Below are 17053 nucleotides of genomic sequence, written 5' to 3'. Positions count from 1 at the left end.
CAAGATAACATACTATTATGTTCAAAAGGATTCACAAAACTATATGATTTACCCCGAGATGTTGGATTTTTAACAATTACATACCCAAATAAATAAATTATTGATAATACTAAATAAACAATAGTTATCGACAATTTCCGAAAGACCGTATTGGAGGATGATGCGGAGTATGGCATTTGTGCTAGTGGTAGAATTAATTAGTCTTGATTTTGTTTTTGATTCCTTTTGTGAACTTCTTATTAATGTTGACCGCACGGCAATCTTAATTTTTTAATATTTTTCCTTTTATTTTATGATACATCGTTTGTAACTGTTAATTAGTTTTAAATTATAACCTTATGTATTTAAATTGATGCAGTGTATAGATGTTGGTTTGTCACATTTAGTTTACCACTATATTAAGGTATAAAATAATGTAATGAGAAAACCGTTGGTGGACCTATAAAATAAATAAATAATATAAATTGGTAAAGGGTTATGCACGAGTAATTCAAAGCTATTTTATGTGAAAATCGTCCAGTGAATCCATTCAGACTACTATAGAACTTATAAACTATTACAGATCATAAACAAAGTATTCCTTCTAACATCGAAGCACATTCCGAAGCTATTTACAGCAAGAGTGATGCCGAAGGTTGTTTTCACTGGCCAACTGGTCATCCAGTGGGCATTGTGCTTTTAATTGAATATGGGCGAACGGGCCCAAGCCGCTACCGACCAGTGGCCACATTGTTGCTGCCATTCACACTGACCGAATGAGTTTCTGACTAATTACCAACGTGCATTAATGACTTATAGGGTTGCAGTTTTCGACTTTCTTGTCTCACATTTATTGATCTAAACAACTGGTGTTTTTGAGTAAGAATGTAATCACGTTTTTATTTGTACATCAGATTGATCTCGTACAGTCAGCCAAATAAGTAGCTGATCAAATTCAAAACTTCAAATCGCCTATACACTTTTATGTTCTTACCAATTTTTTATTTCACAAATATAAAATGAAATAAAAGGACTAATCGGTTTATACAAAGATTTTTTTTTCATTAAACTTAAAGTGTATAGACGATTCTTAACATGAAAAGTTCTAATTACGACCCATGCGTAAAGTTGACTACATAAACGCACAATTAATAATTATAGTTAAATATTTTATATAACGAATTTTTATTTTTTTTATGAATGTGACTTCTAAAAAAGGTTAAACTAGTTTAACTGAAATTTTAATAAAACGCTAGTTATGAGTGTGACCTTCATAACATGAAGGGGTTTATTGCAACATTAAAATTAAAATCTTTTAACTTAACAAAAACGTTTTAAATTTCCTAGAATTATTTAATCAGCACATTAACGAATGTAAACGCGTGACCAGCCCTACGCGTCCTCTGTAGACACCGGCCACGGTAGATACGTGAGGCTATGTTACATTATCTTTAATTAAAAACCTCCAGAGGCCATCAGTAGATTAGTCAGAACGGACACAAAAAGGGTTAGGAGGGATCAAGCGAAACAGTTTCTTGATTCGTCATGAATCACAGGTTTATTTTTACCATCAAAGAACCTTTTGTTGTAGTTAACCGAATTTGCTGTACAATAAAAACTGACTAATTAAGAAATGTCGGAGCTGCCATTAAATGTGTTTCGTATCGTTTTTGTTTTGTATCATTTTGTTTGGGCGAGCAGTTTGTATTTATTGCTGCACCTCCGGATTACACAATTAAAACGTCCGCCTACGCACCGATTGGTTCCGTGCATATAATAAGCTATTTGCTTCTGTGCTGATGGATTTTATTGGGGTCGAAAATAAAGAATTGTCTATAAATCATGTCGGTGTATTCAAAAATAAGCCATGGGCACGCTGTGGTCTTTTTTTTTTTTTATTGATCACCAACCAATGTGCACCAATACATGAATGAAATTTAAAAATATTGATAGATTAACTTAATGCCATTGTAATTAAAGGTGAAGACTACATGCGATTGTATATAACTAATAAGTATTAAAATATATCTGTCTGGCTTCTGTTATGTTTTATTAAATTATAGCATTCTTTTACAAACAAAACACTGCTAGGTCCTTTTTTAATTTCATTTGAAAATGACGACGAACCCAGTGAATTGATTCGTCGTTGGTGGATTTCAGTGCAAACCCAAAAACGATTACGTAATCACCGCTTCAGGCTATAAAGTACCAAGTCCCAACGCTATCTAGTCCAAAACACGACTTCGGAATGAATCACGTTTTTTTCACCACGTGCACTCCGGTCGGTATTTTGGCGGTTAAGATCGGTTGGTCAGCTATAAAATAGCCAGGCATGCCTCATAATCAAGCTGTGCAGATATAGATATAGTTAGATGGTAGGTAAATTTATGTTATGATGGTTATTTAAAATCTGATTGCAATTTCTAGTACAAATGGGTGATAAACTCTCATTAGTCGCAATATTATGAGCTACAAGATAAAATATGTAATGACTAATTCTGAAACGTCATTTTTCTGACGCTATGTACGACCTATGTTAAAGAATATCGTCATAATTTCTTAAAGGGCTTCCACACGATGAGGTGTAATCGCGGATCGGATCGGCGGTCGCATCTTGTCGCCTGCTTAGCGCAACGATAATGGCCGCCATTATACGTTATACCCCGCATTCCACAATCGCTTACTTGCACAATAAACTGAGTTGCGTCGGTGACAAACCGTCATACTCGGGTCAAACAACTACGACTGCTGTGAACAGCGCATAGCTTTTATGCATTGATGTTGAATATGAAAATTAAACAAATTAATTGTAAAAGACATGTAAGACTTTACCCCTTATAGTTTACAGATATTTTTGGATATGTTTAATCAACTCGCCTATCTGTAGAACTACCAATAAATGTTTTAGTAAATAAACTCCAAAACGAACACCATCTCTCAAAAAGATAGTGACCCCGCCAGACGGAGCGTCGACCAGTCGACGGACAATAACTGGGCGAGATAAACCAAAAGTCAGAATTGCTTTTGGATAGTTCCGTATCTAGAAGTGGATTACAATAATCAAGATGACGTAAATAAACGTGTTATAATTACAAACATTATTTATGTCGCATAGCGGAACTCTTGCCAAATAACACAGTACCTTAGCCTAATAGGTTAGATAGTCGTATTGTATAGTTGATACGAAGCAATATAAACAGTTATTTATAGATATCGACATTAAGCAACATATTACGATAATTTGTACCATTTACTAGAATCGAAAAGCCATTGCGGTAACAAGAGCCCCACCATTACGGCGGTGTTAACTTCATTGAACAATATATTAAGAGGTGAAGCGGGAAGGGTTGAGACGTTCCGGGCGGGTGTCGGTGCACGGTGCACGCTGTAGTGTCAGTGTATCGCTTCATAATTGCAGGTGGCCACAGCGTAATGTGCGGTGTCGCGGAATGTAGCACTTTCCACGTTAACGAGCGTGTACCGCCGCCCCATCACGCGCATCCCACCGTACACCACTTGACACTTGCCGCAACGTCCGCTGTTTTATTTCTCGCACGGGTAACACCTATTTGTGGCCGAGCTCATCCTATTTTATTACTGAAACGATCCACACTGTAACAACTTAGTTAATAATGACCGGCCCGTCTCCACGCCGAGCCGATATTCTAGTAATGAATACACTGGATTTCTGGTACGTCAACACGAGACGTATGCTTTCATTACGCTCGGGAATAAATCAAAATAATACCGAGGTAAAAGATAGCGAATGGAAAAATCATCCTCGTCCCGCGCCCGGCGCCCCGCCCGCGCCTCCTTGTGATTTATGCTTGTAATTTTCCGGGCGGTTATGTAAGTAACTCGCGATTTTTCTCCCTCCACACACACGTAATTAGATAATTTTCATAAATTTCCCAAGCCGACTGACGCGGGGCTTAACTAATTCGTGTATTCAGACGTGATTGCAACATGTTTCCTCGTGAAATATACTTGTGCCGATGGATTCGTGGCGTGCGGTGCAAATATATTTTCAATACGTACGTATCACTTTATGCGCTTAAGGGATGCGGTGTAATTTAATAAGGTTCTATGGACGCGCCGACATAAGGTCTTTATTTATAATTATAAGAGGATTAATAAAGCATACAAGCTGTGAATTAATAACGGACAAGGACCGGTCGTCGGCAGCTCGGGACTCGTTCCCGCATATTAATTTCTGTCACAGATTTAATTGCTCACCTCTGGCTTAAGGTTTTTAATAAATTCGAGGACAGACAAAGACATGAAATGCGACCAAAAAGTACGAGGTCTGGGCGCGTCCGACCAAAAAAAGGATGGATTTTAATTTATAAAAGACAGGACAAACGATTAATAATTTATTTGTATCGTTGGTTTCTTGCGCGAGGGGGACGAGCGTTAAAAACAACCGTTAAAACCGACGACTTTGTATCGCTCGCGCTTAGTCCGAAATGCCAATTGAGAGTAGACACAAATATACAGCGGGCCGGAATGTCACTTTAAAAAAACCCGCAAATAAATCGCGTCGCACGCATCGGCCACGCAAAAAAACAACCGCCATATTCGATTCTTTAATGTGATTTTTTTAAAAAATAGAAGCAAGCGGAGGTGGACTCCGATTGAAAATGAATGAGGGCGAGCGCGATAGTGGAAATTAGCATTGAGGTAGGATTCAGGAGCGGCTTTTGTGAGATCATATCGAGGTGTATTCTTTGCGCTTTTTACGGCGGCGGCGAGCCCGGCGCGGCTCGTCCTTTCTGTCCCTATTACGATCCTCTCGCCTTTTTGTTGCAAATAATTATTGTCGCCCTCCACCGTCGCCGAGGGACGCTTTTCGGACTTTGGCAATCTTGTTGGCACGAAAATTTTCATGACTCCCTCAGTTTACTCTTGATTTTGTTGGAAGTTTTACTAGACGCTTCTATCAGCAAAATTGGAAAAAATATGAGGACCTAAGTGTCTCGCCTTAATTTTTGATATTATATGTCACTTAATTGGATGGCAGCTAAAATAAGAGGACATTTACAGAAACACAATAGAATTAACGATCCTTTTATAGAGGCAGTAACAGAGATACAACACGCCATTAGACAGATTAGATGGTGTGTTACACTTGTGCGGTCAGTGGAATTCATAAATTAGCGATTACGCCTATATATCCAATAATAATGGCAACAATGGGATTGAATGCAGATGAGCGAACCGAGCGCGGTTCAGTAAGCAGCGGACCGATCGACATTTGTATGCGACATCTAAGCGCACAATTGGATGCCGGCGCGAGTCTTCGCGCTAATGGTACACTATCGAGCGATCGCGTTCCAACGGTTGAAAAGTGGAGACCGCCGTAGAATAGGGACCACACCGCTGTTTAGTGGCTACAATAAATAAATAATCATTCTGTTCGGCTGAGCCCCAAGCATCAGTACAACGTTTTGCATTAAAGGCCACTACTATATTTTCAATTTATCCAAATGCTCATTTATCAAATTCCGAAACATGGTAAAGTTATGATTAATAAAATACAGTGGGATTGTTTGTTGATAGATCTATTTCGTGAGCACTCAATCAGAGTGATTTTCTCCGAAAACAAAGAACTTAGTGTTAACTCATTCATAACAATATTATTAAAAAAACTCATATGTAAGTCGTTGCGAATTAAATATGTACTACAAGAACTGAAAATTAGTTGTACGAAAAAGTAATTACCGGTTGTCTTTTTGCGTCATTAAAAACATAAAACCGTTCGAGTAACGTCAAGTTAATGTCCAATATAAAACTTTTACAGTAAAATCTGCATTTTAAGGTCTTCCCTTTCCTTAATTGCACCATTCCTCACGTATTTACCATAAACTTAACGAACTTTAATAAGCACCGTTTAATACATTTAAGGTGTTCCTTAATTGTTCAAAAAGTATTTTAATATTTGCTCGCGTACCTACTGCGTCAAATAAAATATGATTGTTGCTTCTTGACCTCAATGAATACAACAGTAATAGCGTGATCAAAATTCGGCAATAAATTGATTGGAACAAGTTTATTGTCCAGTGTCAACGGGTACGTCTGAATGTACAAGTAAACGTTGATTGAAATGCGTTCTTTTTAATGTAACAATTAAGATATTTCACCCAATGATTATTTGCGAAACATGAACAAGGTGAACTTTACACAAGAATATTCGTATATTTAGCAATGAATCGAAATGAAAAACTGATCTCTGAGATGGTTACGCCTAATCATCATAAGCCATTAAGATTAGAGGTTATTTGTAACAGGTCGGTTTGGTCATTTTAGAGGAGTCCTATGTTCAACAGTAGACTTCCTGTGGCAGATGATGATGAACATCAGAGGCAAGGACATATTGTAATTAAATTGATCTTCAATAAGTTGTGTGTTAGCGAAAGGATTTCTTGAAAGCCATGTCTAATAGTAATTGCTTTGGCTGATTTTGAAGGGTTGTAATTGTATTGTAGTTATATAGAAACTCATAACATTTTGAAGAGCACATTCTATTTCAGCTATTTGTTGATAGGTAGAATGCAGAGCTCTCTTTAATGGATGTGCTGGCATATTATAAGTCAAGATCTGAAACTAGGCATAGATTGCATGCTGTGGAACAGTCGACTCACGAGTCAGGCGAGTTAATTGTTATACGAAATCATCTAATAACAATAACTCCCACATTACTCAAACTGAGTTTTAAAAACAAATATTATTTGTTTGTGTGAATGAACGAAATGTTTCACTATAAACTACCGAAACTAGTAACATGCATTTCATACAGTGATATCTCGAACGGTTCCAAACTTACGTTGTCAAATACAAAAGTTTACGCGAACGAAATCTCAGCATCGAGTTCAACAATAAACCATACTAAAACATATTTTATATAGATAATGTTCGACGGGAAACATATTTTAAAACGCGTTGTCACAAGTAAGAGGACATGTAAATAAAAGTTTAACTACAAATTGAATTGTGAATTGAAATATATCGTAAATACATTAATTTACACAGGAAAAGTCTATGAAGTCGGCAACGAGCTTTTATTACCTCATTCATTTTAACTACGAACGCAATGATTAATATCCCGGATATTCGATTCGAGGGGGAGAATTGATACAAGCGCGTGAGTTTCTCTGAAACTAACAGCACGTTAATGGACCTACCAGTTATAAAATGTGATTTTTGACTTACCAACAGCGTTAAGCAGTTATAAAACGCCAATTCTGAGAGAAGATAATCGTAAATATTCGGCATGCTTCCGACTAGGTTTCAGATTGTTTGTCACAATAATGCGATTATTGTTTTTATAGCTGTTCGTAGTTGTCGCGCCATAACCGTATTACGAGTTAGTGACGAATTTAATTAATCACCGAGAAATGTCACTTTTTGTTTGTAATTAATTTTGTGAATGTTTTCCTTAAACACAATTTCTTAGATTTTTATCGTGTTTGAAAGTTTTAAATAAGAATGTTAGGAAATGTGTTTAAATGAGTGCACATGTGTATGTATGGGTAATTCTAAATTACGACTGTATCATGACGATTTTCTTCGATGTTATTAATGGCATCGTATCCGTTGGTTGACGAATATTTGAAATCATTATAACGCAGGTTGCAGATCGAAAAGCCAGCTAAGTTAATTTAATTTAACACGCATAGCTGGCACTTATTTCTATAACTGTATGAACACCATTTACTATGTAAACTAACCTATATACTATGTTATTAACAATCCCGCAGAGTATATGTCTTACGAGATATTGATACGAATCTGTACAATTCGAACAACACATTTTTGAATTTAGACGGTAAAGTTTTAAGAGTCATATACAATTGGTTTATAACCGGTTATGATTTCAATAATAAGACAAAGTATCGCTGGGCCATTATTTCATGATAGTACAAAAATCAATGCGTCAATTTGCTTAATTTAATAATTAATTATAGGTGATACTTATAGCAGATAGCAACTATCGCAATCAAAATCTCCTGAAAACCTAAATACAATATACGTGATTAACCTGAACCTTATTATCTTATAGACGATCAAATCGAAACTAATTAAAGCTCCTTCCAAGAAACAATAAACAAACACGATTCCCACTATTTAATTTCCTCCACATTCGCAGAACTCATATCTCGACTCAAACGTTGTTTACGATACAATCAAACATAACTCTTACCTCGTCTCGGTGTTCCGCGGGCCCTCGCCATTCGCATTATCATTTATATATCTACTTGTTTGCTATTAAAGTGGCTTCATCATTAAAAGTCAGCAGCATCCCATTATGAGCTGGCACCCAGAATGACATGTGACTCTATACAGATTGTAACCGCTTTAATCGGAATGCTACTTATAAGCAGCAACAAAGTTATAAAGTGGTATTGCTAAGTTATACTATTTATTGAAGGTTTATTCATGTTTTTTTGACTTTGTAATGCGTTGAAAATGCTCGCTCATAACATCTTTATAGACACTGCATTTCGAATTGCATTAAAGTCACATACCAAACTATTTTATAAGCTGGCCTGATGACTGAGATGTATCCGGCCGTTTTTACCAACAACGAGCAAAGGAACAGCTTATTTAGTGACATCAATGGTAACAGACCTTATGATCATACGACCTGTAGCGACATTCAATATTTTGTTGCCAGCATAACACATTCCTCGCGTTTCCTTCCATTCCACCTGGCTAGAACTGGCTGGAGTGCACTGCACCACGAGTCCGCATCAATCGTTTAAAGTTTGCATGCAGTTTGAACGCTAAGCGTACGGCACGATACGCTCCGAGTCTTCTCGACGCGTAGCAAGTGATAAATAAAGCGTAATTGAGAGACGGAAACAGCCAATGAGTAAATCTCGTCCGTCAATTTATTTAAATTATTTATTAGTGCTTGGCTATAGACACCCGCCCGTGATCGCTTTCAGTGAGCGTTCACAGAGTTCGCTCCGGACGTGGACAGTGACACCACTGCACCGGATAATCGGCATATCGATATCGATAGTTCCAGATGCGGGTTAATACACGAGTTTTGTACGATGTTATTTTTGGGGTAAGTGATTTGAGACGTCCTTTGCTTTTGGTAATGTTTCTGAAATGTTTACGTTCCTAACCATACATATTGCCCTGTTACTACTTAACAAAGTCACAACAAATTAGCAATGTCATAAATATTCACGGTACGTTTGAAGTATCATATTGTAATGAATGTTTTGCACAGTACTGAATGAAATGCAAGTACACATTTCCGCATAACTGTGGAGTATCTCTGTAAATCAAAATATCCGTCAACATCAGTTATTGAAACAAAGTTATACAAACAGTTCAACACTCACCTTTAGCTGACCTGAAAACATCGAGCATTTTATCGATAAACGAAAATCATCGAGCGAGATTTGTGGTGCAACTACAAACGACTCGAATTAGTTAATTTGTGCAGATACGACACAATGGACGAGGAAATAATATGTGCGCTCGTATCTACGTACTTACAGCTACCGGGAGATTGTAATTGGCGTAATTGGACGAATCTGGACGCACTTAATAATGCCCCATTGTCGTCATTCAAATGGCAATTCATCGTTTGTGAAAGAAATGATTCATTACTTTTAAATTAAAAAGTTTGGGTGTTGTTACGAGCGTCACGCACTGAACGATGATTGTGACGTGTATGATCATTTTACCGTTATGACATTATATTTTTGCTGTTTGTGAATGTCAAGTGAAAAATAATTAAAAACATTTTGATTTATTAACTATCTTGTTTTTTAATTAATTATTGGAAATTGTGATATAGGTAAATCATTACCAACAACAATTTTAGTCTCCATAGCCTAAAACAGATTTGCTGGAATATATCCCTTATCACATACAGCACAAAAGATTAATAACAAGAACAGTACTCACCCATTTATGTCGGTGATCGACCAAAAGTGCTTCAGAACTGCCTTGGCCAGCAGATACCAAATCTGGGTCCAAACCCACGACGACTTGTCGATAGAGTTCGACAAAAACACTTTCGTCTCTTCATCAGGATGGAGCTGAACAAACTTCTTGTGCAGTTCGGGACTCAACCGATCCTGGTTCACGCGGTACCACTGCAACAAAGGCAAAAGTGATAAATCACCGAGTGCCGATGCAAAAACACGTTCCTTTCACTAATAGCAATAACGCAAAACACGTAGACAAGACGTCTAACTAAATTAAGACGTGGGCAGCAGTCGCTTTGCGTAGTAGTAATGATCGGGAGATGCAACGTGAACATTTCTTCTTTTTAATGCATTATATAAATTGATGTTTAACAACCATTGCTCCAAGTTCCTAATGAAAGCATACAAAAAGAGTAATCGAGTGCAAATAAGAGAGTGTAGTATGAAAGGAGCGTGTAGCTCGTCACCCGTTGTGTGTTTAAGTCAGCCGCCGCGGCCCTACAAAGGGCATTGCGGCGGCTGTTAATTTCACGCTGCCTCGAATTAACATTTCTTTACGCCACAGAATAATGACGAATTAAAAAAAAATCTCGCCTCTACATGTAGCCGTAATGACGCGGGCCGCGAGCGAGCGGGACGGCGAGAACTCATCAGCCCGACTTAATTAATACCAGATCTGTCTTTGTATTAAAATCGAACGCGGCCGGATAAAAAACCTACCTACGGCTTCTGTAAATGAGACAGCTAGCCGACCACAGGGTTCCTTCGAAAAAACTTACTTTTAAATGAAATAACGAATGGAAATCGACAATAGATAAGCGATAGCGACATAAACTAATTAAGATAAAGCCACACGGGGTTATAGATTTTTTTCTAGTTTATAATATACCTACACATATAAAGGTGTTATCGTTTTTGTTTATATATATTACTAGCTTTTGCTCGCGGCTTCGCCCGCGTGAAGAAGTTTTCCGGGATAATTTTTTTCGACTTACTTGATATGTATCATTATATTATGACTATATTACACAAAATCATTATAAATTGTAAACTATGTGTTATTCTGATGTATAACCAATATTACTGTAAAGTTGCATCCAAATCCGTTCATTCGTTTTTTCGAGAAAGAGGAACAAACATACATCCATCCTCACAAACTTACGTATTTATAATATTAGTATATATAGTTCATTAGGTGAATAATAATTATCCTAAAATTCATTATGGTTAATTTTGCTTCTCACATCAAAAAACCTGCATGAAAAAAAAAACGCCTATTCATTATAACTTTTAATTATCTTCAGTGTTTTTTTTAATCTTATTTTTTCTTAGGCAGTTATTTTTACCATTTAATAAAGTAATAACCATATTCATAATATATTTTTAGATTTTAGGCTTCAATTTTTTTTCTTGCGGTAGGTATATTATTTTCAAATTGTCTAAAACTGGCAGATGAAATAATCGTCACGGCAATTCGAACATAGGCTTAGCAGCACGTATTAAATTTATATTGGGTCCTCGGCGAGGCTCCCGCACGACAGATAACTAACCAATTTAGTTGAAGTCCCAAAAACGTCAATCCATATTTACGCAATTAAACTACCAATGTTAGCATATTGATTTTTGTGTTTAATAATTTGATGTTTTTTTTATGTTAGTTATTACGTAAATCTAAATATACGTGGCTGTTATTTAATTAAAAGTTCTTTTCACCTTCTAAAATATAAAAATTGACCGTTATCAATTACTTGTTCAACGAAGGACCAATACCAAAGTTGGTGCAATGGTATAATTTTTAATATGATAATACAAAAAAGCTATATTATGTTTAACATCAAATATCACACGGACATGTATGTATGAAGCTATTCGAAAACAAAGAAGACAAATCACGTTGCTCGCATAATAAAAGTTCGTTCACATACATCCGTGTAGGATTCGGGATCTGGATATCAAAAATTATGTGTGTTTTCTTTGTTAATTATCACTTGCTTTAACGGTGAACGAAAACATTGTGAGGAAGCCTGCATGCCTGAGGAGTTAGTTCTCTATGGGAATTTCTAGGGTGTGTGAAGTCTACAAATCCGCATTAGGCCAGCGTGGTGGACTAAGGCCTAATCCCTCTCAGTAGTAGAGGCGGTCCGTGCCCAACAGTGGGACAGCAATATAATACAGGGCTTATATTATATTATATCAATAAAAGGTTCGTGGAATATCAGTTCTGAGTCCAGTGCATAACATTTTACAGTATAAATAGTCACCAACAACTTGCCGACAAGCACGGACGACGTATACGAACGTGTCAAAATCGTGTAAATAAAACTATACGTAAAAATTATCGCTGAATTTTTTTGTAATTGTTATGTTAATAACGTGTTTTTTTAATCTTGAGTGACATTTAGCGTCAGATGAACCGAGAAATGTGTATCTTGAAATAAACGTTATACTTTAAATGTGTACTTTGCTCCTGACAGCGCACGTTGTGCCACCACCGTGCTGCCCGGGGCCCGGACACGGCATCACTGAGTATGCCCAAAGCTTAATGCAAACAGATGGGACAATAATTTGAAGAGTAGTTTATCTCTAAAGTTGCCGCGATATATATAAAACATTCAAATTATTAAGCAAAACCGTCACCGTAATGTATAAATAAAGCCATCGATATCTAGAACATTTTACGACGAACCCCGCAAAAAGTATCGTAAAAACCCTGGAAAAATAAATATTTAGTGCCGAATACTGATAGCGAATCACGTTGGTGATTATGCAATGCGCCGCCTTTACATTTAAAATAGCCTGCATCCGAACTACGGGATTCGACGAGGCGAATTCTCCAGACGGAATACAAAGTGTGGAAAATTTTGAATGTCATTGATGATAAAGCTTGTTACATACACATTAACATTTTCATGTTAATGTTCCAGAAAGGTAAAACTGAAAAAAAAAACATTAAAATACTGTCTTACAAAACAAAAGATATTCTGTCTTATAAAATTTGGCTTAATTAATTTCCACATAATACTTTTGATGCTATAGAAAAAAAAATATGACAAATTTGAAAGAACTTGAAATTCCCTTGTTGTTTTGTGATAACGCTTATAATAGAGGCACCCGGTTAGTTGGATTATGTATGAGTGTCATGTTTAGGATTCATTTTCTGCTCGTGTAAAGTTAGATTTGCATGAATAACAATATCCTCATTTTAAAAATCTACCTGTTAGGGAAGACAAATCGAGAATGATTTATTCAATTCGACGACATATCGAGGCCGAACCGATATTTTGTTTATTTTAGTGTCTATGTGGGTTACTGATATCCGTAGGATGGTCAGCGGGTCAGTTGCGAATAAAAATGTCATTATATTCATTGTTGTCGTGTGTAGGAAAATGGCTTAGGCGTTAAGGGCTCAATGTGTTCATTATCCTGTGTTGACTCTTTAAAACGCAGGTCAGCCGAAGCGCCTCTACACCTCCGACAATGAATCACGGGACCGAGGTCCTTTCACACATCGGCCGTTCACCTTCATCTAATGAATCAAAGTACTCACAACGAGTATATTGTCAATATGAAGCAAAATATTAAAGCTGACGGCGCTCACGGCGCACAATACCCAGATTAATTCCCATTTAAATGTGCGAACTGAACAGTGAGACAGGGGTCGTCTAAAAGTAGTCGGTCCGACTTTAACACGTCACTTCGCATAACTACTGATGAAGGCATCACTGTATAATTTAGTGGTATGTGTGCAAGCGCATAACTTTCACAGAATGCATGCACACGATGCGAGCTTAGTTTTAAAGAGCAATCTGTTCCACACAATAGGAGCTCGATAAATCGCGGTTTGATGCGCTTTACGTAAGTATGAGTAACTAGGCTATATGACAGGAAGTGGTCTGACTAAACGTTGTATGTTCGCAAGCTAAGTGCCGCACGGTATCCCCGTGGATTCGCCAGTAAGCGGCTCTAGAGCTTGTTTGCCGGGCGCTCCATTAAAATGGGATCAGGCGGGATGCAGATCGCTCGGACGTGTGTTCCTACAGCGAGCGGAACGGGTACTCGTATACTTGGAAGTGGATGACGCCGGAAACTGATTATTCTTACCATCTTATTCCATTCGTCTCATACACATCATTTTTCTTGTGAACTGTACACAATTTTAATGTAAAAATTGTCGAGAATCGCGATTTCGTTCGCGTAACATGCTAGCAAGTCTAATACGGGGTTATTTTAATGTTTTATTACTTAATAATACTTCCTACTTAGGAATAGTCATGTTCGAATAATTCATTTCATTTATTTGTTCTATCTTAAAACCATTAAGTTTCTATGTTAATGGAGGTTGGGAATAAATCAAGTGCAAAATTAATTTTAAATCGATAGATTCGTTACGCCGCCGTTGTTTTAATATTTACAATGTTAATAAGATTTTGTTATCACGTACATTTAAACATATTCATTATAAAGTGAATGATTAATTGGATAAAATCAAACCGATTTAAATATTAATCAATAGTTGTCAGTGAGGGCTTCGTACACATAAGCATTGCATTGCTACGTGCAGTCTTATTAATCTTAGGAGTCAGGATTCAATACAAAGTTAACAAGGTGTTAACTTCCGCGTATATTCTGCTATTTTCGCATCAAATTAGCGAATCTATTAAACTATGAATCAAGCTTATTATCAAGCTTATATTTAAGTTGTGTAAAATTATCTAGAATTATATTACCTATCTATCTATCTAGTCTATTATATATTGTGTTGTTTATGGTTTTAAAAATAAATTTAAAAAGTATATATATTTTGACTAGTAAATCAGTTATTAAGGCTGAATAAAATGTAGAATATAATTGAGTATAACGTTACAAAGGAAAGTAAGTTGTTTATACATTTAACTCTACACATTAACACAATTATCTTTTATTTCCCATACATCATAACAGTGTATAGAGAATACCATTATTGTTTAATAATTCTGTTAATAAATTAAATATCTAAACAGTCGCATTCTAATAAATTGAAGTGTTAGTACCTTTTGTATAATTTATGGTTGGAATGTCAAACAGACAATAAGCAATTCATAAAGTGTGTTAATAGCCCTAAGCAAAGACGTATAAAGCGTTAACTTTAATTAAATCTCCACATTGGATATACGAACGTCGAACAATTGATTTCAACTAGCACTCTGCCACGCTACTGACCAATAAACAATTATACTGTGTCTATGTTGTATGTTAACCATAGATAATAATACATTTATTTCAAGAGTTAGGAATGTGAGAGACTATAGAAAATCAGATGATACACTTTACATTACATTTAATATAATATAAATAAGATCATCTCTGCATTATACTGTCCCACTGCTGGGCACGGGCCTTCTCCATTACTGAGGGACTAGACCTCAGTCCACCACGCTGGCTTAGTGCGGATTGGTAGACTTTACACATCCTCAAAATTCCTATAGAGGTCTTCTCAGGTATGCAGGCTATCACGATGTTTTCCTTCACCGTTAAAGCAAGCGATAATTCAAAGAGAATACACACATAATTTTAGAAAAGTCAGAGGTGTGTGCCCTTGGGATATAAATCTGCGAACATTCGTCTCGGCAGTCCGTTCCACACCCGACTACGCTATTGACTCTTACAACATTACATTTAGTACGATTTAATTGTGGTTTGACAGTACAATTATCAATACGTTTAGAAATATACGTCTAAGAATTTGAATTTATTGAAATCGTGTTCAGATGCTCCAGGATTAGATTGTTGTTTCGAATTCAGATTCGGTGAAACTCGAAATAGAGACTTATTCCCATGACAATTGTCACGTTTTGAGATCAGCCATGACTTGGGTAGGTTGAAACCTGCAAACACACATGAATATTCTCTAGATTGTTGTTGTTTCCAAAAACAAAATATCCCTTCTGAATTTAGTTAGTGCTACATAATCTTTGTGTTGCGATATCACGACCGGCCTAGGGGCCACCGTTGCGTAATTGTTTTAAACTCGTCTTTTAATTGTTCTATCGGGGGATGCGATTTATGGGCAGACGTGATCTCCGCCCGTAATGCCGTTCAGATTCATTTGCACTATTATTTCCGCATCGCCTCTTGGTGGGAATGCAGCATTTAAAAATTCAATCAAGGATCTCATTCGAAAAAATTTTATAGCGATAAAATTACCATTTGCTTCTTATTGTTTCTTTGAATTCTTTAAAAAGAATTCCGAGATCCATCGAGTTGTGCGTTGCAATGTTTGTTAATTTGAATTATAAGAATAGAAAATAAGGATTATTTCTAGAATCTTTTCCGGTAACAATTATTAACAGTGGTATAAAGCCTTTACTGATGAAGGACGCGAAACGATTTGAAATACACATGTTGTCAGACTATGAAAGAGAACATCATGCAACGTGGGCACACGGGCACACGCTCTAAAGATTTACGAGTGTATTTAAACTGGTTTTACATTAAGCACCAACGGGGCCGATTTGATCGTAAAATCAGCCGTTATGTCCCGAGACAATATCGTCGTCGGTTACCACCCAAGCGACGCGCTGTTAAGCTAATTTCGCGTCAACTATTGCCCAGTTCACTACTAAGTACACTCTGTACATTTCATTTAATTAAAGTGCTATCAACATAAATTTTATGTGTTCCACGTGGTTCTATCCGCCTTTAGTAAAAACGTGATAAAGTTATTTGCCGATGGTGATTATTGAAAGAGCGGCATTTATTCGTGCCGAGCGTTGGAATCAAAATTATTCGGTAGCAAAGAGAGCAATTAAGTGAGCTCACGCCATAACGGGTGATTGTTCGGACGCGATCGGCGATCGGTCCACCCATTGTCCGTTAAAATTAACAGAGCCAGAAAAAGCCAACGTTTTAAAAACAAGCGGGTGAAGCTTACAGTCAGTTTAAATGGAAATATATGACGATATCTAAATAAATACACACGTTGTTCCTTTTATTTGATTTTTATCTTTCAACTCTATCAGCTCGAGCCGTTGTTAAGTGGGAGATTTTTTCGCATTGTGCGCTCATTGTCCGACAAAGAAACTCTTAGCGAGCCTCATGGGTCAGGTTTATAAGTGCTTAATGTAAAACTGAACAAAAGTAATGCG

At 36.7% G+C, this 17053-nt stretch overlaps 1 protein-coding gene across 4 annotated transcripts in view; it reads right to left on the bottom strand.

The window, feature by feature from the left end:
* LOC115444409 (methyltransferase-like protein 9) overlaps nucleotides 1-17053 on the bottom strand; it is a 55174-nt gene that overhangs the window by 23962 nt on the left and 14159 nt on the right. For all 4 annotated transcript variants that reach the window (XM_030170181.2, XM_030170179.2, XM_030170177.2 and 1 more), the window contains one exon: nucleotides 9907-10097. In XM_030170181.2, the coding sequence (XP_030026041.1) occupies nucleotides 9907-10097 (191 nt within the window). The remainder of the gene's footprint in view (nucleotides 1-9906; nucleotides 10098-17053) is intronic.

This window comes from Manduca sexta, chromosome 15, assembly GCF_014839805.1.
Source record: "Manduca sexta isolate Smith_Timp_Sample1 chromosome 15, JHU_Msex_v1.0, whole genome shotgun sequence".
NCBI classification, from domain to species: Eukaryota; Metazoa; Arthropoda; class Insecta; order Lepidoptera; family Sphingidae; genus Manduca; species Manduca sexta.
This window is presented reverse-complemented; position numbering and strand designations above follow the sequence as displayed.